This window comes from Semicossyphus pulcher, unplaced genomic scaffold (assembly GCF_022749685.1).
Source record: "Semicossyphus pulcher isolate SPU_LCO1_2020_fin unplaced genomic scaffold, fSemPul1.0.p SCAF_12, whole genome shotgun sequence".
Taxonomy (NCBI): Eukaryota; Metazoa; Chordata; class Actinopteri; order Labriformes; family Labridae; genus Semicossyphus; species Semicossyphus pulcher.
In genome coordinates this window covers 8,900,264-8,925,061 of record NW_027211626.1, presented here as the reverse complement: position 1 = coordinate 8,925,061, position 24,798 = coordinate 8,900,264, and the positions used below count along the sequence as shown (strand labels likewise).

The window sequence follows — 24,798 nt, the reverse complement described above, 5'->3', positions numbered from 1 at the left end:
GTTTTGCATGTGTATTAAACGTTGGCCACAGAAGCGCCGTCTCTCCAGCCAAGTTTCCATGCACAATATTGGACGTGCATTCCAAATAACTAAAACTAAACCAGAGGGTGGGGACCCAAATTATATCAAGTTTGTTACAACATCTCGAGCTCAAACAGAGTGAGAGCTGAAAAGTCTCTATAGCAACAATGTAATCGGAGAATTCAAACAAACGGTGGAAGGTCAGCGAGCATATGGTTTCATTTAGGGGCAGGAGCTGCTTTTTCACGTCGCTTCATTATTTACTTTCATAAAGTATTAGCTCGATAAGCAGCACCACCCAGTCTCTGGCTTTCAGACATGTCCTGCTCTCCCTTTCTCTCGCCCTCTCCTCCAGGCGCTCTGTGTTTTAAATAAAGAGGCAGTGAGGGGGAAGAGCGGCCCACATACACGCTGAAGACATTTTCAGGTTGCTTTATGGTTCCAGCAGATTATCTGCATTGGCTGTGTCCAATGAGGCTGTAGCCCACAGGTCTATCATCGTGTCAGCTAGATTCATGTGATATTCAGGATCCACTGTAGGTGGATGTCACATGATGTCACATCCTGCTCTGATGGACAGGAAGTCAGTCGCACTGGGGAGCCCGGTGTCTAAAAAAAGCTGCTGGATCATTTCCAGGAAGCTTTAAAACCAGCAGGGTCGGTGGCACAAGAGAGCAAATGTCCTGTACTAAGACCAGAGCTAGTAAAATCTTAAAACGGGTATTTAATAGGCAGTAAATGTGGAATAATTGCACAATAAGAACATTTTACATAGTGGAACACTGGGGATGTGTACACAGAGTAGATGGGTTGAGTCAAAACTTAGAAAAGCGAGGCATCTGTAAATAAGATAGAAATGTATCTGTGCGATTCGAGTGCAAATATTGATTATTATTATGATTTATAAGAAAACACACTATAAACATTCATACCTGTTTTTTTAAAGGGTAAATCTGTGGATCTTTTAAATTATAATCAACATTAAAAATATCAGATTTTAGGGATTCACTTCCTCCTTAAAAGAATCATTAAGAAGGGACTAAAGATAAAGTAAATACTAAATGATGGCAAACTGAGTCATCCAACAGTCCATGTGTCACCTTGGGTGTTATTTGATCTCTCCGCAGTCCGTGATGACTATTTTCTTGATCACACCGCCGTCATGTAAACCAAAAGATTCCATCTGGGTGACCACGTCCATACCTTCCTTCACCTGCCCGAACACCACGTGTTTACCATCCAGCCTGTCAAAACGGAGACAGAATGCCTTCAGCCACTGGTAGAGATTAGATTAGGATGTAGCAAGACTATGAGATGTCTTATTAAGTTCAACAAAGTATTTACCATTCAGTTTTAGTCGTACTGATGAAGAACTGGGAGCCGTTGGTGTTTGGCCCCGAGTTTGCCATTGAAAGTGTTCCTGCAGAGATTGAAAGGCCAGAAAGTAAATAAATCAAATTGGAAGCAATCAGTAACATCTTGTTTCCCTTTAAGCGTTGAGCCATTAACATTTAGGCCTGACTGTAGCAAACAAAGAAGCATGACACAAGTCAACAACAGAGTCTGCTTTCTGTTATTCTGAGAAAATGATGCAAACTGTGATTATGCAACACTGCAAAATTAAGCACCAAGTAAACAACCTGTGGGGGAAGTTTATTCAAGAAAGGAGTTATTTTGATTAGTGTATGTTGATGCACTAAAAAGTAGGTCGTTCACCTGGGGAGTGCAAAATCTATGTAGAAGGTTGATTTAGTGCGGCATGAAATTAGGCACTGCCACCTTGTGGAGAGGCACCTATATTAAGATACAGACAGAAACCTGGCAGATGTACCTTGAGGAAGCAAATATGTTGTGATAAACACAAGATAAAGTCTGCAATTTAGGATTATTTCCTTGATGATACATTTGTGCATGTTTTTGGGGGGACTGACAAGTATTTAATTCTTCAAAGATGTCAGGAAAAAGAGAAAATGTTTCAAATTTGAGGGATCTGACCAGAGACAACCTGGAATTTTAGATTGATTAATTGATTCAATAATTACTAAAGTTGCTGATTAATTTTCTGTAGATCTGCCATATAATCAATCATCTACTGTTTCATCAATACACAAGAGCCTCAAAACAAAACACTAACCATTTACTAAGCTTGTATCCTGCCACTTAAAATACTTTCATTAGCCAAAATTTCAGACTAGGTTGAAGTCTATTTTGTCCTCTAAAATGAGATAAATTAGCCAACAGTAATTATGTGAGCTGATTTGTACCTGGACCAGTGTGTTTTAACTTGAAGTTTTCATCTTTGAATGTTTTCCCAAATATAGATTTCCCTCCTGTGCCATTGTGGTTGGTGAAATCTCCCCCCTGTAACAGAAAAACACAGCAAAAGCAAGAGCAAAAGCAGCACAGCAAACTTATTTTTTACGCAAACTTTACTGTAATTCTTACCTGACACATGAACTCAGGTATGACCCTGTGAAACACGGATCCCTTGTATCCAAAGCCATGTTCCCCAGTGCACAGGGCTTTGAAGTTCTCTGTGGTTAAATAGTTTGTCTTAATTCATATTAAAATAAGGGCAGTAAGTTATTTGAATAATGATATACAACAACTGTAACAGTAAATTATTCAGCAGAGCTTAAACATACCTGCAGTCTTTGGCACTACATCTGCGTTCAACTGTAAGATAGTACAAATCACAATAAAATTCATGAATGAATGTTGACACTAAGCGATGCACTGTCCTTAGACAGGAGGCTAACGCTAGCTAGCTACCTCAATGATAACTCTCCCGAGAGGTTCACTGTCGGCCTCAATGTCCAGAAACACTACCGGGTTCTTGGCGGGACCGGAAGAAAACAGCCTCGCAGCGGCGATGCCAGGTGAGCTGTATCTCATGCGGTTTTTTATTTGTAACATTTCTGTTCAGCTGACAAGTAGAGGAGGACGAACAGGCCATGGGTGCTGCTGCTGGTAGTGTTTACATGTGACGTCACACAGACACGTCTTTTTGAGGCAAACAGCGACCCCGCGTGGGAGGTTCAGCAACTGTTACGTGAGTTGACAAAAGATAAACACATTTTATACAGGGTATAACTGCTGTTTGGAGTTTCTCATTTTGTCCCAATGAATAGTCATTTATCAAATAATAAAAAATTGTAACTGCTAATGCTAACTGGGTAACCCTAACCCTAGCGTTTGAGCTGTCTCCATGACAACCGAACAACTCCATCCAGGAAGTCCAGGAAGGAGATGTTTAAAAGTTAAGAAATGCTTAATTGTGTACCTTGTATTTCTTTTCCTTAAAATGCTGTTAGGTTACAACACATTAATTTTGGCTTACGTTTGACTTAAATTTTTTTTATTGAAAACTGATTTTAAACTGATTTAACTGACTGATGACTGATTTAAGAAAACAATCTGCCGAAATACTATTTTTGTATTTTTATTTGTTTATACTTTGTCTTTGATTAACCTTGAGTAATATTTTATCTATGCTTTTTTTTTTTTAAAGAGATACTATAGTTAATCTATACTAAAGAAATGCAAGGCTTTTTGAAATATTGATACCATTTGCATATTTCTCAGTGCGAGACACATTCAGTTATTGTCATGGACTGGACACTAAAAATTAGCATTCATATAACAGTGCCCCTAATCATCCCACGGCCCAATTTAGCATTGATGTTGCCTATAACAAATTGATGCTCCTCATTACTGACCATCACAGGATGTTGCAAAAGTTTTAATCAAGAGGAAATTTGAACAGAGAACAAGTGTTTTGTTTATCTGGAAAGCTCCACTCAGAGGCCCACAGTACTTTTTGCCCATTCCAATCTGTGACTTACTTGCTTATTTATTTGCTGCAGTAATTTACCTTCATTATACTTTCTTTTAGTATTTATTTCACCTCATAGGTTAAGAGATAACAGTTTGCTTTCATTTACCAAGAGCATATTAATGAACTTAATATTAAAGTGGTGGCTGGGCATTTTTCACAACAGATCTTTTGACCTGTGGTACTGGAAACAGCACAGGTGTTACTTATGACTTTGACAATGCCAGCATGTACAAGGCAGGGACCCGGGAACTAAAGCAGTTAAATGGACGTTGTTACTTTTATTTTTGATACCTGTTCTTTTCTTCCATTAAAATGTGAAAATGTCTTTATTCGAAAAGGCTTATATGTTATACAATGATATTCAATGCTATTAAAGATCTCCTTTTACATGTTTAAATGACTGAAATTGTAAATATTCATTTAATCCTGAAGGCCTTTTTATTTATCTATCTTTATCATGTTTAAAAAATGCTGCTTGCACTTTGTATGTCAAAAGATGGAGAGGCCATTAATTGTGTTTCATCTGAATACATATTTATTAGATAAATATTAGGATGTCACGTCATCTAACTACATACAGATTTGCAAGACTAAAAATCACAATGTTTTCTGACCAGTTTAGAATATGAAATGATTGTACATAGAATGTACAAAACCAAAGAGACAACTGCCACTTGTTGTGCCAATCACTTCAGATTGTACCTTTATAGCATATTTTTGCCAAATTGCATAAAAATTGTAAATTTGACAAAATTCTTTTTTACAAACTGTAAATTTGGAAACTCTTCAGAGCCACTCAAAGCTCAACGTCTCCAAGTCCCAATTATACCTCAAAAGGCTTTGATAATTTTGTAGCACCTTTATAAAGTACACAGGTAATAGAGAAATACACAGAAGTTTAATATTACACAAAGGAAAAAATGTCTTTTTTTCTCGGAGACCCCACGTGGAGGGGTACATAAAGTATCTTACATAAATGAACAGGCGTGGTTAGAGAGGTCTGCACAGACGCAATCAAACACAGACTCATTTTGCCAATTCAATGTCTGACAGGAGGATGGAAGCTTTACAAATTCTAAATACACTATGCACACTCCTCCTGGAGAAAATGAATACATTTCTGTTAACGTGTCTCTATTTGTCATTTACAGTATATACACATTTCCCTTACATCCCGAACCCCACCCCGACCCTCAGCAACAGCCTCCCGTCGCAATGCAAACAGGAGGGCGTCTCCCCGCAAATTTCATTTTACAATAGCAATTGCATTCTCTTTTAAATCCTCAATTTCCAAAGGCTGCAATCAGACAGTACAATTTGTGTCGCTCAATTACTAGACGTGATTCTGTGAAAGGTTACAGTTACACACTGTGTAGGGAAATAAAACATCCCAATGCGGCAGTGCATTGTCTTTAACACACACATAAACAAACACAAACAATCTGATCCTTCAGCTGTGTTTTTTTTGCAGGTGATTTGATCAATTCTGAATATCAGTAAAGTCATATTTGGTTCTTCAAACAAATAACAAATCTCAAACGGGGTAAACTTTTAACCAACGACATACAGTATAATTTAAATTCACTGACTGTACTGCATAAAACTGTGTAAACCAAATTAGACCTGTCGTAAAAACACAGGACAAAAACAATAACTTAAAACAATATAAAATGCGTATTTTTATAAAATAAAAATACACAAATCATGTTCACACATTTTTGAAAAGCGTGGTATAAAAGCTCATCGTCAGGCCTCGAAACAATCCACAGAACATTTTGCACATTTTAAATAAAGAGGACAAATCACTCGTTTCAATAATTGTAGACAAATAATTTTGGGAGAAATTTGGACCTCAAAGCTGCTTTAAAATTCTTTGAGACAGAAAATGAAAGAGCTCATTTAAAACCCGATTGATTTTTATATCAAAAGAAAAAAAAATTAAACACTTGCCTGTTGAGCGATTGACATAATCCCTTTAACTGATGCATTGTTTCTGTCATCGTAATGAAAAAACTGTACACAACACACAGTTATTCAAGACAAGGCCAGTGAGAGTGCATTTGGATCCATCTGTTACAATATTGGACTGATTATAGGGGCTTCTGTGTGTGTGTGAGTGAGTGTATTCCTTGACAGACATACAGTACCGTGTAGTTGCCAGTAATAGATACGTCCAGTACTGTACAGTCACAAAGTATTCACAAAGGGTATATACAACAGCTCTGGACACACTGTTGGATCATGCAGGATGTTTTGCCCAAAAAGATGCAGGTCAACAGCAACAGAACGACAAAAGGAAAGATCAGTACAATCACACAGACGTTTGTATAAAATACAGTGATTTAAAAACTTCTGTAGACGTCTGTAGGATGTTGACATCCTGCTCTGACACTGATATAATATCCAGGCAGCCCAACCCCTTTACAAAAAGCATAGGACAACTTTGGTGATGGGTGTCTGATTAATTTCAACGTGGGACAAAGATAAAACACATAAAACAACAGTAATAAAAAAAAAAGATGAATCTGAAATAAAATAATAAATATAAAGACAGAGAGAACAGATTTGATCAAGCACGTTTAGGCTGGACAAAGACAACAGGAGCCGTTGGCACACATGCACTTGTGAACAAAATGGTGCTGAATTTGATGAGGAAGAGCGAAACATTACAATAAATACACAAGAACAGCCGCAGGCTGGCTGGAGAAGAAGACACGAGACAGCTCTTAAGGTGGACTGATCTTTCATCCGTTGCGCCTTAAACGTTCTCTCCCTGCTGTCTTTCACGTACGCTTGCAGGCAAACCAAACATAAACACACAGACACATGGGTATATACACAAACTAACACACTCACACACACTACATTGCACAATGTGCACTCATTTCCTCTGTCGACACTGGAGGACATTTTAGCGCGTCCTTTCAGTGCTCGGATTCTGATAAGTTCCAGTTACTCAGCTGTCTCACACACACTGACAAGTCTGGTGGGGGGGGGGGTCAAAGGTCACCGGCATGTGCCAAAGTTTTGGAAGAACACATTTCAAATAGGTTAAAAACACTCTTACAAGACGTTGTTTTTTTTTCACAAAAGGAAAATTATAATAAAAAAAAACAAAGCTACAACAGTCTCCTCCATGTTGTTTACACATGATGATTATAGCTGCACAGTTTTCAGTTGAAAAGTCACAAATATCATATATGTATATATATAATATCACTTTAGTGTCCGCCAACATGGCTGTAAATGGCGTGTTCGAGTCAGGCGGTGGAACTGGTGCGTGGAATCTTTACATGAGGAAAAGAAAGGGAGGAGTGAGCAGCGGCGGTCCTGCTTTCTCCCTTGGAGTTCCCAAACAGGTGCCTCTCTTTTTTTCAGCCCTGCTCCTATGCCACACGTTATCTGTTGAGGGACCGTGTGTGTGTGTGCGTGCGTGATCACAGGAAGCAGCTCGAATAGGAGGTCGGTGAGGTGTCTGTGGACGGACAGTCAAACACATCGCGACTCCTGTAGGTGCAGGAAGGTTATTTTTAGGGGGGGAGGTGAAGGGCTAGTTGTTCTCAAAGAGGGAGAGAAGGTCGTCGTTGCTGTTGGCGGGAAGGTCGGGGGGGTCCAGGTATGATAGTAACTCGTCTGGGTTGGCCAGCTCTGGAAGCAGCTGTGTGAAAAAGACAGAAAAACACAAGGATTAATCTTTCTGACACTGGATGACTGTGATTTCAGAGTCGTCACACAAACAGAGCACACAGCAAAGAGATGAGAGCAGCTGCAGCAGACAAAAAGCTGTTAACAGGAAGCTTATGGTGCCTTAAAGCGGGCACACTTACATCCAGCGAGGGTTCAGGCATATCCTGGGCTCCCTGGCCCATCTGTCCGTCTGACGAGGGGTTAAAGTTCAGATCGCTGTGCGGGTGACTGTTCTGCCCCGGCTGCTGCTGCTGAGGCTGCGGCTGAGGCTGCGACTGGCGAGGCGGCTGCGATGATTGGCCGCTGTGATGCAAGGGCTGCCCTGACTGGCCAGTGTGATGTAAGGGCGGCCCTGATTGGCTGCCGGGGTGGGGAGACGCATGCAAGATCTGCTGCATGGAGTTATGGGACTGATCGGAATGGGACATCTGCAGGTGCGAGAGAAAGCGAGATAGACGGGGAGTGAAAAATAAGGAGAAAGATAAAGTAAGAGACAGACAGAGTGGAGTGTTAAGGAGGGGGTGGGGATGCGTGGGAAGAAAAAGAGGAAAAGCGGAATGAGTTCCAGCGTGAATAATATGGACCAGGCCTTATAAATGGTAGCTGTGATCGGCAGACATGTACAGCTGCAACATTATACGGTGACATGAGCATGTGAGCATGACTGAGCACACATGCTGGCCAGAGGCACAGGCTGCACCTTGTTCAGATAACAAATTTGAGTCTCTTATTTCACTACAGCTGGAACAGTTCAGCAACAAACTAAGGTATCAAATTTTGCTACAGAACAGGAGATAAAAAGATACTTAAAACTAAAAAGTCAGACCAAACTACATTGTACAATGTTGGACTATTTCCATTAACATATTTTTGGAGCAATTGCATTAAAAAGCAAGCAAGTCAACCCAACTTACCCCATCGTTCATGCCGTGGCTGAGGGGCTTGTCCTGCGAGAGGAGGCCACCCGGTCCATCCGGGGGGTGGGAGAGCTGGGGGCCGTGGATGAAGTCATTCATAGGGGGACCTCCTCCACCACCTCCTCCTCCAACTCCACCACCAGAGGGGTTCCCATGAGGGAAGTCAAAGCTCGCCTGGCTGTGGTAACTGTTGCCTTTAAGGACAGAAGAACACATTCATTATGTCAAAGGGTAAACTGCTGTTTGGCCTTGCTGACACACACGCTGTGTAAAAGAAGTTGAGGTAGCCACCATGATGTCACTTTTTTTAAAGCCTTGAGTTCACCATTTTGGCAGGTAGACGACCCTGCTTTATCATCGACTGTACTGGGACCATTATTTACTAAATTTAAGAGGTTTCACATTTTAAGACATAATGTTACAATGTTGGATGTCCAGACTAAACTAAGTGAAGTTTTAAATCTGTAGGTAAAAGTATGTTGGAGTAATCCCCAGGCTCCTCAGCTCAGTCTGCAGGCTGCTGTGAACGCCAGGTTTCACACAGTTTTTTCTACATGCTGCACTTTGTGATGTGTAGCATGTAGAAAAAACTGAGAAGGCTTCAGAGAGCTGGCCAATCAGCAGAAAGCAGGCTTGTAGGGGGCGGGGTTTCGTAAAGGGACAAACTGACTGAGTCGTTTCAGGCAGAGGCTGTATGAGGGCCTGCACAGAGCACCAGTGTGAGTGTGAGTTTTTTAAACTGTAAATTATGCTAAGCTACTCCACAGGTATCACAGAGTGAAATATGTAATGTAAATACTGTATTGAGAAAGATAGGAATAGCAGATATTGAGGAAAAAGTTAACAGAGGTTAATTAATTAATTAATCAATTACAAATAGGGTCATTCTCCTGGCTGGTGTGCGGTTGCCCCCTGCTGGCTGTTAGACAGAATGCAGGTTTAAAGCACAGGCACTTCTGCATTGGTTCCACTTTAAGCAACAGAGGCTACCTCCACTTCTTAGATAAAATCTATGCTACTGTTGCAAAAAGTTATCTCCCCAAAGTGGGTTCAAAATAGAATAAACACTTTCTACTTTTTTGTGTAATCAGAGCTTTAATCATGGTCAGAAATAAACTCTCCTTGGGGCTGTTTTTTTGTGTGATCCACAAGAGTCACATCAGTATCTCCAGCTGTAAATTGCAACACTTTCCAAACATATGAGCTGATTATTCTGTTACTATTCTGTTATCTTTTTAAACAGGAGGATCCTGGCTGGTTTTCTTTACCTGCTCCGGGGTAATCTCCCCCGTTGCCACTACCATGTTGCCCAGGGTGCGGGGGGTAGGGACTGGGACCTGGTCCGGGGCCATGTCCAGGTCCTGGGCCAGGGCCAGGCCCTAGCTGGGCGATCATCTCCATCACATTAGGCATGGTCATCTGACTTGGACTCATCGTCTTAAAGCGCTTGGCTATCGGTCCGTCAGGGTCCTCTTTGATGTGTAGCTCAGACTTAATGGGGACAGGTCGCCAGCTGCATGTCGGGTCTATAGTGACCTCCTCGAACTCTGAACTGTTAAAAGGACAAAGTGTTAGAAACAATGGACTCAAGTTTTTGGGTGGATTGAGTGGAAGAGAAAAACTTACTTTTGGATGGCATTGAGAATTCCCCACATGTACTGGTCCACCTCCAGACCTTCTAATAATGCTGTTTTACTGAAAGGAGAGAAAGACACATTAGATTTGATCTATTATAGGCGTTCCTTATATGTGACCTCATCTGTACATCCCTTATAAAAGAACAACTTTTCACATACTTGCACACAGGACACCGCCATGTCCCCCTCTCGCAGTTGAGCTGCAAGTAGGACTCCAGATCAAAGCACTGTGGAGAACAACATGCCATTTTATTAGAGTGATATTATGATTCAAAGCCACACATTTTTTCATAAATATTGAGGTTTAATTAATTCAAACATACTTGGACATGTTTGCAGTCATGCCCTCGTGCGGGTAGCTGGATGCGTCGGAAAGTGATGGGACATTTCAGCGACACTTTAATGGCCGTCTGCTCCACCCCGTCTTCCCCGTTTAGAGTGGTGTTGCCTGCCGAGGCCGCCACGCTGCTGAAGTTCCTCTTAACTAAAAAGAAGAACAAAGCATTTCAGAGACGAGGTACTTCTTTGTTGCAGGTGTACTTCAAGACCTCTTAAAGCAAACCATAAGGAGAAACAGATGCAAGCTTGTGTAATTAAGATGTAATTTTGCATATTAACAACACTAAGAGACAAAATGAGGCGTACTCTTGGTGATGCAGTGTTCTGCAGGAAGGAGTCTTTTCTTAAGGAGCCCCTGGAGGACGGATCGCACAGATGGCCGGTGGACCAGCTGCAGCACAAACAGGTGGGACTGCGAAGCAACACGAGAACATAAAAACATACTGAAAATCAAAACCAATTCTGCGCAACACATACACTAAGCTAAATCATTATTACATTTCTGTTCTGTTAGTGGTTTTACACTCACACAGCAGCAGGCGGTGACTGTGATCTGGATGGTGTTTCTTCCAGGTTGGCATACGTGCTTCAGGTGCAGGGGTTTGTGGGAGGTTTTGTTGTCTCCCCGCTCGATGGTGAGGGGCGTGGCGTTGACGCTGACCTGGACGGAGGCGGGCCAGTTGGTGTTCATTTGTCTGTCTTCGTGGTGGTAGCACTTAAACTGCAGCTCGAGGTCTGACCTGTGGGAGTAACAGGACAACAGAAGGAGAAGTTAGCATGCAAAGAAGACAGCCATATTGTTTGTTATGGTACATGACTATGATGTTTGCAGCCTTTGCATTTATAGGAGCAAATTTGCATATTTAATAGAATTGGAGGGATTGTGGTGGTCTTACCTCCACATGAGGGTCTGGTGGACGGACGGTCGAAGGTGGAAGACGTGGTTACTGACAGCCAGGTTGTGCTCCAACCGGAACGGCTCTAACACCACTCCATCCCGGACCGGGAACGTCAGCCGCAGCTCCTCATTGGGGTTAGCTGAGAGGGGAGAAATGGGATGGGGTGTCAACTTAGAACTTAAAGGGCCAGTTCGCCAATTTTTTCAACCTCAGTCCTATCATGCTATTATGGGGAGCTAATGCCATTACGGTAGAAAATGGGATGCTATCCGCTTCTCCAATGGGCCCTGGAGCTTGCTAAACTACACTTCCTCAATCTAGGACGTCCACCTCCGATGTCATGCCTCGTTCAAAATCATCAGGTTTGAAATGTAGACTGCAGACTGCATTTTTTAGAGGACTCGATCTGGTCGTATTTTGGATCTGTACCGCTCTGAGCCGCTGCCTGCAGCGATCAATGTTCTTAACTTAAAAACGGGAGTATTTCACTCCAGCGCCTCTCGCTGGGTCGTTCCTTTCAGAGGGAGGGGAGCAATGCACGCTGGGTGTTGTAGTAATGTAGAATGGGAGAAACCACGAGCTGTTTGTACAACTTTCTCCACAGCTATGGCGCCAATTTCAATTATTATTGCTTCTATCGATTACAGAGAACACCAGCTTTGACTGACAGTGGCTTTTTCCAGGGGCGAATTGCTCCTTTAATACGGGTAAAGTCACACAGTGTGTCCATGAAATAAAAGAGGACAGAAGGATTAAAGCCAACAAACGTGTCATATGAACCGCTGGGTTACTCACTCGGAGGGGGCGGAAGTGCTGTCATATTTGGTTTCATGTCAGGTGGAAACGGAGGCTTCACATCCTGGTTTGGCGACAGGTATGGAGGAATACCGCTTCCCGGGGTCATAGGGGGTGTGGGGTTTCCTGGGACCGGGGAGTGGGGGTAGTTGCCAGGCCTGGGGGGCTGTAAAAGACAGGAAAGTGCGATTATAAAACATCTGTATTAGTCATTTCCGGACAGGGTCAATTTAACATAAAGGTCTTGCTCAGAAACATACCCCATTGCCTTGGCCGTAGGAGTATCCCCCTCCAGAGAAGTTGGTGCTCTGACCGTTGAATGGCTCTTGCTGTAAAGCAAATAAAGAACAGTTTTAGCACCCGGCATTTACCATGTTGTTTGTTCCAAAATGTGCTATAAACAAAACTAGTCATCTGTCAGTGCATGCTGGGATACACTGAAGGAGCTGTTTTTGAAAGTGGACGGATGGATGATGAATGGTTTGGCATAACAGACCTTGTAGTACTGGCCCATGGGCATGCCAGGCGGGTACTGTCCTTGGCCCTGCTGTCCTGGCATCCTCTGGCCGGGGTAGTTAGGAGATGGCAGCGGCCTGGAGGCGTTTGATGTGGGGTACTGGCCCTGCTGTGGTGGGAACTGACTGTTCGGCCCGTACTGCTGGCCACCGTAACTTCCCTGGAAGAAGAGAGTTAAAGGAAAAGACATTAACCATGTGTTTTTGTGCTATTTGATGCATTAAACAGATAGGAGTAACAGGCTAGTTTTAAGCCAAAACAGGTGTTATCCAGACTCAAGAGCAAGACCAAGAGAAATCTGGAAGGGACATTAAATACTTGATTAGGAAGAGGAACAAAGAATCAGCTGGTTCAGTATCGACCAATTACATGAGCTCCTCTCATCCCCTTAGCAACAGATGAAACAGTGGGAGAGGCTGTGGTCTCTGGGAGAGAAATACAAGTTCATCTCCACGAAGCACCTGAAGTTCCAAAAATGAAGTACACCCCAAACAGACTGTAAGATAAAAAACCTAACATACATGATGGGTGTTTTTAGAGGTCTGTGTGCATGCACCTCTGCCGACTAAAGCGCCAACACAGCCTTAGCTGCTCCCCTCCTCCCACCTGGGCTCAGACACTTTTGTTTGATGGCAGGACAACAGGCTCCAGTTGTGCCACATGCAAACAGACCCCAGATTCTTTTATAATTAGAGGATCATTCCACTCACCTCCCCGGGATACGGCCTCTTCATCCCCTGCATGGGCATTCCCTGCCGAGGTCCACCGGGATACCCTTGCTGAGGCATCCTTTGGCCGTGAGCTCCAAAGGGCCCCATGCCTGGGGTCCGAGCCTGGTTCATGCCCATGGGAGGCCCACTCATGTTTGGGTTGTTCATTGCTGATCCCATGCTGGCTGGATTCATCCCTCCAGGGGGGCCCCGGGGGCCTGGCTGGTTCATGAACTGGCTGTTGTAGGCCTGAGTCGGGCCCATTTGGAACGACGAACACATCTGGAGGCAAAATAAGAAGGTTTGATGGTGTCATTTGATTATTTTGGATCTCCAGCAGGTGGATGGATAATAGGTACATTTCCATCTACTCTTATTAAGTGGTTGCAGCTGTAAACTGTACCTGTCCATACTGGTTCATATCTTTATTCTGCGTTTCCTGCAGGGCTGCCACGGTGGCCGTTGCCGTGGCCGTCGCTGTAGCAGCAGCGGCAGCGACGGCAGCAGCTGCAGCAGCGGCGGCCGGCTGAGCGAAGTCGCCAGGAGGACGTGTGTGGGAGGTCATTCCCATTCCTCCTGGAGGAGCGTTTGGCCCTCCGGAGTAACTGTCAAAAACACAGAACACATGTTTTAATCATTACGGTGATTTTTAATGCCTTTGCCTTTTTTAAAAGAGAGTCATTTCAAGCCTCTTACCTCCCGCTGTATCCCCCTGGACCTCCAGGGTAGCCAGGCCTGCCGTACATGCCCTGCTGCATGTACGCTTGGTTGGAGCCTCCTTTGTTTGGAAACTGTTGCTGCTGAGCACTGAACTGAGGTGAGTTGAGCCCTGCTGCGCTGGCAGACATACCTGATCCCATTGGGTTACCTCCAGGATTCATTGGGTTATTGCTATTTGCCATTGGGTTACCAAGCACCTGGATTTAACAAAGCAGGATACAGAAATTAGATGTGTTATTAAAGCCATCAAGCCCTGATTTTGTGTTAGAAGCTACAGACTTGCTGCTGCACTTGCATGGAAGTACCTGACTCTGTGATGTATTGGTCACGCCCCACACTGTTGTAACCACAGACAAGGACCCAGGAGGCTGGTTGGTGTTTTGTTGCCAGGGGACAGAGTCATAGGGAAAGGATCCATCACTGGGAAGTAGATGAAAACAAAAACCATGGGCCTGATGTCACTTGAAGTTTCAATGGCCAAGAAAAGAGCCAATAGAAAGCCAACAGAGCTGTACATCCGTCCAAAAATGTGAATAATTTGGGAGTCCTCTTTGCCAAAATGTGAGGCAATTTTGAAATGTCTGGCGTTCAGTTTCAAAACATGTTTCCAGCCAGGCTATCTGCTAATAGCTTCAAAGAAAGCTGAGTAAAAAGCTCCAAATGAGCCGATAAGGACTCGCGCATACACACCAGTAAAAACCAAATATGATTCAATTATCTCTTGTTGAAAGCCCTTGGATTTGAATTGGTGGCGAGCAGTTGGAATGTTTTGCATTTAGATTCAAAACAAATATCAACTGAAAATACGAGAGTCTGTTACATATAATAAACAAGCTAAATCCTCACGGGGAGAGGCAAGTGGCCAGTGCGATGGGAAGGAATTGCTGTTTTTGGAGAGCACTTTGTTTTCGCTCAGAGGTTAGCTCTTGGAATGGACGACATGTTCAATATTTCCTCATAAAGGCACAACATTATCCCAAGATCCAAACAGGACTCTTCTTGGCTAACGCCAGGTTTTTTTTTTTTTTGAGAGAGACACAGAGAGAGAGAGGCATGAGCACACAATGTTCTCCAAAAACATTACTTCACAGCTCTCTTCCCTGCCGGTTTGTTCCTCCACTCCACCTCGAATCACCTCAGCTCTGCTCAGAGTGATTCTGGCCCTCCTCCAAACAAAGGAAACCCTTTGTGTTTGGCTGACTAGTTTTCACTCCCTCAGTGTTTAATAAGGTAATAAGAATAAGCTTGGAGAAACTGGACATCACATCACTCCTCTCTCCATCTGTTTCATATCACTTTTACCAGCTCTGACATTTTTTGTGGTGTTAACGACATGACATTGTCACTGTTTATTGTGTCTTTTGTTAACATCTTTTCAGTCAGCTGCATGTTGTGTTATTTCTCATACTAAAAACAGAAGACGATGCAGCTATGAGTAGATTGGATGGGCACAAAGAGGAACACCTGCTGCAAGTTCCTGCTAGTTTATGAGAGATGCACTCTCATACTGATATCGGTCAAATCCTCCAAAAGATAGACCGGATATTAGTGAAAATTAGGTAAATCCTGGCCTGATCTATTCAATTCAATTCTATACAATGTTTTATATATATTAGGGTTTTACATCATGTGTCAACAGCGTGCCGAGTGGCCATTTTGCTTAAAGGAAAAAGGAGCGAGCGAAGGTGTCAGCTGTTTGGAGGTATTCTATCCTTCTTACTCCAACTGGTTCTGAAGCTTCTTTTAATATCTGCAAAGTTGTTTTGTTTTACAAACTTAGGAAGTCAGTGTTTAAGTCAACCCTTATTAACCCAGTCTTATACAGCTTATTAATTAAAACACGGGTATCAAATGGGTAAGCCCAGATATTGTATCAGGACTGAAAAAGTCAGATCAGCGCATCCCTAGTATTTGGTTCGAGTCCGAAATAGACCAAAAACAGCAAAAAAGTTTACCACAAAAAAGTACGATTTAAGATTTGGGCCTTTTTAATGATAGAGAGGACAGAGGATAGTGTGGGAAACAAGGGACGACACGCGGCAGAGGGCCGAGGGTGGGCGTTGAACCCGGGGCCGCCACATCGAGGGCTGCAGCCTCTGCTGATTTAACCCGTTGAGCTAAACCGGCACCCTAAACTTAAATATTCACGTGCAATAACAGACGTGCAAAGTTTTCATAGGACAAGAGTACCTCTATTTTTTATATATTTTTAGAAAGTGTGTATTATTTTATATAGTGTTTTTGTTCTTTATTCTGCTCTCCTATCTTATTTTATATTTTGTAAAGCTGACGTGGAGAACTCACATAAATTCCAATGCACCTGTACTGTCCTGTCCCCGTGCAAATGGCATTAACATCTATTCGATTCAAGGCAAACATTTAACTCCACTAAGTCCAAATATACTGTATATCCTATTCATCCAAGAGGTAAAACATGGACTGCTGCCCTGTGATGTTGTACTGAAGATGCTGTGATTAAATCTCTTTATCCTTATGTACGAGTAGGACAGATTCAGAACATATTTTCCCTCTTGATACTCCCTCTTTCGACCCACAGGAAAACCTTTATTTCATTAGCAAGATGGAAGCGCAGTAACCTTGAACCTAATTGAGAACGTGGGTTTAATGTATGATTAGCACAGCGTGTATCCATCTGACAGCAGGTGTCTCGGAGGCTCCCCACTGACCTGTGCGTGAGGCCGGGCTTCATGCTGTTCATGCTGGGCTGCATGGGGACTTTTCCCGGCGGCTCGTTCTGCCGGTTCTTCTGGTGACGCAGCAGGAGGAGACGACCCAGCTCCTCGCACCACGACGACAGCAGGGCTGCGAGGAAAACACACAGACACACACACATATGCAGAAGTGTTAGCCTTCCCCTCTGTACACAAACACACAGATATTTGCCTGCGTGAATATGGGTCTGAACGGTGTCTCATGAAGTGAATGTGTCAGGCTCCTAACTACTTGATTTTATTGTTTTTAACTTCACTTGTTGACCTCAAATGAAAAGGTCAACCCGGTCAGGTCTCTCGGCAGTGAATCGCCTGCCTGTTTCCAGCCTGAAGTTATTACTTAAGCCTCAAGGGGGCAGCCTAACTCAATAAACCCAATCGATTATTTGGCTGTGTGGATTTCACAACAGTTACATCACATCATCTCTACCTGCAGTGTAAAATATAAACTGAAATCTATCCACAGCACAAAGGACCTCCCAGTTTCTCTGCCACACAGAGAGAGAGGCTGAAATGGAGCGTGAGACTCAGATAGAGGGTTACAGATACGATCTATGTAGGAAATAAGAAACTGTGATATCTTCACTCTCCTCCACTTTCTTCACTCTCCGCCATGTCCTCTCATATCTCTGAGGACTAATTACACATTACAGCCGTCTCCTTCCTCTTCAGAGTGGAGATATTTTTCCTCGTGTGCCAAACACTTTTCTATTTTTTCCCCGTGCCAATCACCTCGTCTGTTCCCGAATCAATCACAGCGGTGCTGCTCATTTAAACGCACCGCTTTTTTTGATTTGAGCTTGACAAACAAACAAAAGGAGATATTACTGTGTTCAGAGCCTGATTTAATAATTTAAGGTGCTATTTTTAGCCGTGTAGACCCAGATACAGCAGCTTTTAGGAAGTGCTGCTACCAGGTTTGGGGGTTTTAAGATGTGGAATTATTAAATATGTTGGTGCCCTGCAGAAAACAAAAATTGTGTAGGAGGTTTAAACAGACTGTGACACTGAAATTGGCGTTGCAAAGTGAAGGACAGAAACAAGAGGTGTCCATCCAAATGCCTTGTGGATTTAATGAACATAAAAGCATGTTTGTAAACGGAAAGATGATGCAACTTTGGTGATTGTGCCAAGTGTGGCCTGTATATTATGATATACCTAATCTCTATTTACAGATTCTACATAGAAATGTAGAATCTGGAGGCAGGGACGTGGATCTTAGGGAAGGCAAGTGTTTCTGTTTGTGCTACGCTTGTAGTCCGAGTAATATTGCCCAATCACGTATCAGCAGGCTGTGGTGTATGCAGGAGAAACAGTCCGTGAGGAGAGCAAAAGCAGGCAGAACATAACGCACTGTAATGACATCCCGGCTCCCATCAGCGTCATCAGACTTTGATTTAGCTTCTTATTAATCTCTATAAACAGACGTCTGCATGCTAACAATCAATCACAGATCGCATCTGCTATAGCGACAACGACAATATAGCCTCTGGGGACAACGGTGAACATGCCGGGCGTGTAGCCAGCGGTTAGCGATAAACGACTTCCTTTTACGCGTGCTACATTGTTTAAAGAATAAATATTTTATCTTGTGATTTACTTTAATTAACGGGTTTGAAGTTTACTGAAATTTCAGTAAAAATGAAGCTTTGTCAGGTCTGTCCTCAAGAGGAGAAGAAAACTACTTCTAAAATGCTCGTTTGTTGAACGGAGGTTGGATCGATCATTTCTGATGCATTCGAGGAAGTCGGAAGGTCGGGAAATCTGCACGCTGAACGCCTCAGGGAGTTAATCTAATGTTGAATTTTAGATCTTGAACGGATTGTTTGCTGTACTTACTGCAGACGTCCGTTTATAGAGATTAATAAGAAGCTAACTCGTTGTCAGATGAAGCTGATGGGAGCCGAGATGTCATTACGGTGCATTATGTTCCGCCTGCTTTTGTGCTCCACACAGACTGTTTTTCCTCCTGATACGTGATTGGTCAATATTACTCTATAAGCTACAAGCATATTACAAATGGAAACCTTGCCATCCCTGACAGTCACATCCCTGCCTACAGATTCTACATTTCCATGTAGGATCTGTAAATGGAGATGAGTTAACAGCTAACAATCCATTCTAGATCTTAAATTCATCTTGGGATAAATTCCCCGACGCGGTGTCACGAAAGCTGTTCAGTGTTTAGATTTCCCAACTTCCTCGAATGCCTCAGGTCAATCCGACCTCCCATCAACAAACGAGCAGACCTTACTTCTTACAAATCTGCATCAGGATGTTGAAATTTTGTCAAAGGTAACGTGCGTTAATTAAAGTAAATCAGAAGAAAACAGTTTATTTTTCTGTAAGCAATGCAGCACGCGGTAAAGGAAGTCTTGACTGGAAGTCGTTTATCGCTAACCGCCGGCTACCGTTCTCCCCAGAGGCTGTATTATCGTCAGACCATAGCAGATGGGATCTGAGATTGTGATACACCAAGTCTTCATAATGCATTATCTAATCTGACGATTACCTATTTAAAGGATAACCCGAAAGTAGAAGAGAGGGAAGAGAGGAATGAACAAAGCAAAGGGAGCAGCAACATTCTCTACAGGAGGGTGGAGAGAGCCAAGCCTCCTAGTTAAAGAGGAATTATTCCACCCTGCCATTACGGAGAGCTTATCTCCCCACTAAATCACCACCTCCACACCGAGGGACTGTCTCTTCAACTGGCAACCCACCATTTAGACCTAAAGATCAGCTCCGAGTGAGCACAAGTGATGGAGTAGCTCTGAGAGGGAGAGAGAGAGAGAGAGAGAAGTGGTGACTTATCATATCAGTGCGGCTACGAGCGTCCGAATCTTACAAGGCCGGAAGAAGTCATTCATAATAGATAGAGGTCCGCTCGGGGCGGCGTGCATTTTTAGCAAGCTTAGTACAGTCGGTGTACGTGACCTTGTTTTCACCTCGTAGTCCCTGTGTGTTAAAACAACTGCCAACACTAGCACACACCCGCAACTACGCTTTACCTCTGCACCCTGCATTAAACGCCCGCCTCACACGCCGAGCACACGCACACTCCTCTCGGCCATGTCTTACATTTTGTGTTGACATCTTTAAATTCTATCCGTATAAACTGTTATTACAGGTAATTAAGATGTTTGGTAAGTTAACTAATCGAGCGCAAGAGGATGAGAAGCCAAGAGCACAGAGAACACAAAGCCCAGGTGTCTCGTTGTATTTACACTAAAGCCTTGTAGCTGAATCGCACACAGCTACCTGGTGGAGAAGAGCCAAGGCCGAGTATTTAAAGTCTACAGCGTCAGCGGCTTCCGCAGTCATAGAAAAGCTACACAATAGCGACACAGAATGTGAAAAGGTACATGAGCTAAATGATACCTACTGCTGAGTTTAATCACTTTCCGGAGAGCGACTGTCACAAGATCATAAAATAACTCTGAGGCTCAGTTGGGGGTAAATGGGACTACTTTTTCTCCTCCACAGAGACGCAGAAATGAGGTGGTTTTCCTCGTGCTTCTGTCTGCGTGCAGTTTGAATGTTTAACGGCGCGCTTTACCCAAACACTGGATAATCTAGAGGATCAGGTATCAGCTTTGAGTAAAGTCAGTGCTGTCTGATGATGTGTTGACATGACAGTTTACAGCTGGGTAAGAAAGTAGAGAGATTGTCGCGACAGAATGTCAACTTAGGCTTATCCGGAGTGTCGCCTGAAGGCATCTCCTCCAACCCGGAAGGATTGTAGTCTAATTAAATATGCTACAACGTTGTTTACTACCCTAGTGCTACATCCAAACAATAACTCTATCATTTGAAACAACAAGAGAAGGTTTGCAGCTACATGCAGTATTTTCTTTCCTAATTACAACATTTGAGGCTGTCTCGGTTTAAATCTGAAAATGACACCACTGTAACTACGACAACCCTCTTGAGAGATGTTTAAAGAAGTTTCCCCTACCTTTGAGAGAAGCTGCTGTCCATACAAATCCGGATAATCGCGTTTATCAAGGCTAATCGCACCATTCGTCGATTAAACTGGGAGCAGAGACGTCAAAACGCATTCACGACTGCGTAAAAAGGCACGTCAAAGTATGTCTTTAAATACATGACTCCTGCTCTGGGTGACGAAGGTCTGCGGAGTTCATTCGAGTCTCCGTAATGGGCTTTGACACAGAAAGGCTCTCCCTAACAACTGGTTGGTTCTCTGTCCTCGACGAGCAGGGAGAGCAGAACATAAGCTTATTTCTCAGGGAACTCTCCTGAACCCTCTCCGAACGTCTCCGTTCCTCAGAAGCTGCAGCTTGTAAGTGAGTAATGCCCCGAGACATCTGGGCCCTCCTCACGCAGGCTGTATTTAATGCTGTATGGCTGACTGATAGCAGAAGCCCGGGCTCGTTCTCACCTCACCTCAGCCCCTCTGGGAGCAGCAGGGAGCCAGAGTAAGCCCTGGTAACAGGCTGCAAGGCCCATTAACTAATGACAGAGTGGCTGTACAAGTCCTCTTTTACAAGGAAACCCCAATGCTAATTACTATGAACTCTGGTAGTGCCGCGTGTGTGTGCAAACACTGTGTGTGGTTAAAGCCTTCCAGCATATCATTGTGCCTGTTAAATCATGAAAGATGGCTGACTATCTAATACTTAGACACTTTAAATGTGTCAACCCCCGGCATAATTCTGTCAGCTGCATGCTGGTAACTCAGGATGTAGACAAACACCTGACACTGTTTAAATATAAAGCCCTACACTTAGCAAAGCTCCTCGGGTTGTGCAGCATAACAAGCTGGGTTTTACTTATTGGTTTACTTCAGTATAGCCGAGTGACATAACACTGATCGACCAAAACAAAATCAACCAGTTAAGTTGTCATCCGACTAACAGCGTACGGATCAAGCTCACGATATGCGAGCAACATCCTGACGCGCTTTAAACAAAATGAAAAAGTTGGATAAGTTAGTTTTGCTAGCAGCAGGCTAAAACATATTAGATAATGAAAGTTATAGGGAGTCATAACTAAACATCAGCTTAAAGTGTAACTGCACCCACAGGTCTGACCATAACTCCACCCACTGCACTCAAAGTGGGCGAGGGGGGTGGGTGTGTCTGGCTGCTCATTGACGTCCCCTCCCCTGGCCAGAGAAAAATAGAGAGCGACACAGAGTCACATGGCACATATGGCACTAAGGGCTCTTTTGAGGTGGAGGACTTCTCCCCTCCAGAGTCCCCTGAAGAGCACTTTAGTGTGGTGGAGGACCGTGGTGGTCCCGAGCCCTATCAGTTAGAGCTGTTGGCTCCAGCCCGACTTATGCCTGAAGCCGGAGCTTTCGGAGCCGAGGCAATGCGCATGCGCCGACCGCACGTGCATTGACGGGCGTTAACGTTCCTTTTTAAAAAAATTAATTTCATGATGTAATTTTGTCCCAAACAGTCGTGTCTGTGTCACCATCGCCTGGCAAGGTCCAGGGCTGATTTAAAACAGTAGATGGCGTGTTGAGACATTTCCAACCCATGAAATGCCGATTTTTATACATTTGGTAAGAACTGTTAATATCAATAATAATCCTCTTCATTCTCATCACTCTGCTGACGAATTATGATATGGATGTAGCTTTCAGATGCGGACTATAATCCTTTCTGTCGACTTCTTGCTCATATTTTGGAACTATTTTTCCAGAAATTTGCTTTGGAACATCTCTCACTGTTATCGTTGGAAACGGAGTAATATTAACATGCCGGTGCGAAAGCTTGACAGGCATAGCAACAGTAACCAAGGGGGCGGGACTTAACGAAGGGTCAATAGTGTGTGGGTGTGTCGGTCATCTCTCAATAGGAGGTTAGTGGTTTGATTCCCGACTGCTACAGTCACATGTAGAAGTGTCCTTGTGCATGAGTGTGACATGTAGTGTAAAAGAACTTTGTGGTTGGAAGACTAGAAAAGTGCTTTGGGGGAGTTATAAACATGGTATCAGATGCGTGCATTGAGGTAGTATAGTTAATACCTCATTTTAGGAAGTATCAGAGACATTTCTGATACAGCTATCCATATCAGAACAGACTGACAAAACTGAAGATGAGTTTGACATCAAATTTTTAAAGGCTTCATCTGAGTTCTCTGGACTTTTCTCTGGAGTTTGTATCGGGGAAACATAACAAATTTGTTTTCTTACTTTGCTTTTTTTGCTGCTTTCATTGCAGTGCAGGGTTCATGTTTTTGGTGCTACATCCAAGAAACCTGCTTTTCCATGTGACACTTGCAGCCCTCTTGTTAGATTGGAAATTCAAAGCAAGGACAGAAGACCTGAAGACGAGTGGAGAAACCAGATCTTTCTTGTAGCTACATGAGCTACTATCTTCCCCACAACCCAGAGAGAACCTCCTCACGTAACACCTTCCTCTGAAATGACACTAAATCTGACTGTTTAGCCACATTTGATCACCGACAGCGCTCACACCAGGCTCTGATAGGGACATGTAACACAGTGCATGCAGCACTACTGCAGTTTTGTTGATAACAATACAGACAGGGAGAAAATACTACATGAACAATTACACTTTCTGAGCATGAACACTGCAGCACTAGACACAGAAGCCTTCTGAGACAATGTGTGGGATGATAAAAAAGAAGCAATTTATAATAGATATCATAGGCAGAAGTCTGTGAAACACTGGCAGGTAGGTCTCAGCCGTGTGGGTACAGAATATTATGCAGAAGACGAGTATGGAGGGGATATAAAATCCTGCAAAATAAAATAAAGTCATGCTTTTTGCAAAAGTGTAATGGAAGCCATTTAAGCAGTCAATGATATCCCCCATCCTGCCTCCTCTCTGTTCAGCCAACTTCTGAAGAGGGAAGAGCATATCAAATGGGCTTTAGTCTCAACAGCTTGGAGGCAGAACAACTCAAACATGCCCTGCAGAGAGACAGCTCTGTGTCAGAAATCACACTCAACCCAAACCAGGCCTTTAATGGAGCTAACTGTTAGCACGTAGCAAATCCAAATCGGAAACGGCCTCTGACTTAAATTGTGTTTATTTTGAGTCAGTCTTAAATTAAGATGACTTATTATTTCCCATTTTTTCCCGTGACCTCTGGCAGAGCACCAGACATGAGGACAGAGGGGGGAAGGGGGAGGATGGATGGAAGGATGCTAGACAGAGGACAGGTGGAGATGGAGGGAGTGGGCGGATCCCCTCCTCCCCGGCATGTGTGTGTGTGGGTCACAAGCCAAAGAGAGATGCTGCAGCCCAGAAGGGAGGGTAAAGCTCTACCTGAGTCACTCTGACATCTCCTGCAGGTGCTGGTTTCTGTGGGGTTCAAATTACACATTTTTAAACGGGGCAGAGTTATTAGAATCAGCATGAACACCAAACATGATGCAGGATGACGGCTGGATCTGGCTAAACATGTCGGCGCTCGCGCGGGGAATGTGGGCTCTCTCTCCACGTCGCATGTGGCCACAGAAAACAACAAACACAATCGATCACATCTGTAGTGTGAGTCGAACATTTAGTCAGACTGAGCCGGATGGAGACTAACTGCAGAGATTAACATATCTCACCATGCTGTCGTATTTATAGCAGCTTTAAATGATCATTCTCATGAGTCATATAGTCTCCTGTAGTCAGGGACTGCAAAGAACACTATGATGCAGAGCTCTCTTTTTTTACAGACAATACTTTTCTACAATTATTTAGTTAAAGTATAAAACAATACTTTAATGAAACTTAAGTCGGGGTACAATATTATTGCGATTTTACACATTTTGCGAGTATTGTATTGTGATATAAGAATCAGAAACAGAATCTACATCAGCTTAATGTGGAATTATTTACAACAGACTCTCAAGATCGTTCTATTTTCTAACATATATATATTTTAGTGTCCTTTACGCCCTGTCTTGGTATGCATGCGTGTGAATGAGGCTCCTGTGAGGGTGGGAAGGGGTCCGTCCTCCAAGTGGGAGGGGAACCAACCGTTGTGAGTGGGAGAG

At 43.4% G+C, this 24,798-nt stretch overlaps 2 protein-coding genes across 4 annotated transcripts in view; both read right to left on the bottom strand.

Annotated features, from left to right (window-relative positions):
* Nucleotides 1–725: 725 nt before the first annotated feature.
* Nucleotides 726–2,978, bottom strand: ppifa (peptidylprolyl isomerase Fa). Its single transcript, XM_069658029.1, has 6 exons — nt 2,794–2,978; nt 2,667–2,697; nt 2,467–2,555; nt 2,286–2,382; nt 1,366–1,441; nt 726–1,265 (listed from the first exon to the last, which is right to left on the bottom strand). Exons 1-6 carry the CDS (start codon nt 2,935–2,937, stop codon nt 1,130–1,132), a joined length of 573 nt encoding a protein of 190 aa, XP_069514130.1. The 5' UTR covers nt 2,938–2,978; the 3' UTR covers nt 726–1,129.
* Nucleotides 2,979–4,402: 1,424 nt separating this feature from the next.
* The window catches only part of zmiz1a (zinc finger, MIZ-type containing 1a), a 91,420-nt gene continuing 71,024 nt past the window's right edge, over nt 4,403–24,798 (bottom strand). For 2 of the 3 annotated variants that reach the window (XM_069658026.1, XM_069658028.1), the window contains 18 exons: nt 16,767–16,902; nt 14,385–14,499; nt 14,056–14,276; nt 13,763–13,964; nt 13,360–13,641; nt 12,630–12,809; nt 12,394–12,462; nt 12,134–12,299; nt 11,336–11,477; nt 10,969–11,179; nt 10,746–10,851; nt 10,424–10,584; nt 10,260–10,327; nt 10,090–10,158; nt 9,732–10,015; nt 8,461–8,657; nt 7,687–7,974; nt 4,403–7,517 (listed from right to left, as the gene is read on the bottom strand). In XM_069658026.1, coding sequence (XP_069514127.1) covers nt 7,410–7,517; nt 7,687–7,974; nt 8,461–8,657; nt 9,732–10,015; nt 10,090–10,158; nt 10,260–10,327; nt 10,424–10,584; nt 10,746–10,851; nt 10,969–11,179; nt 11,336–11,477; nt 12,134–12,299; nt 12,394–12,462; nt 12,630–12,809; nt 13,360–13,641; nt 13,763–13,964; nt 14,056–14,276; nt 14,385–14,499; nt 16,767–16,902 — 3,005 coding nt within the window. In that variant the 3' untranslated portion in view covers nt 4,403–7,409. The remainder of the gene's footprint in view (nt 7,518–7,686; nt 7,975–8,460; nt 8,658–9,731; nt 10,016–10,089; nt 10,159–10,259; nt 10,328–10,423; nt 10,585–10,745; nt 10,852–10,968; nt 11,180–11,335; nt 11,478–12,133; nt 12,300–12,393; nt 12,463–12,629; nt 12,810–13,359; nt 13,642–13,762; nt 13,965–14,055; nt 14,277–14,384; nt 14,500–16,766; nt 16,903–24,798) is intronic. The other variant, XM_069658027.1, reaches the window with a different exon arrangement.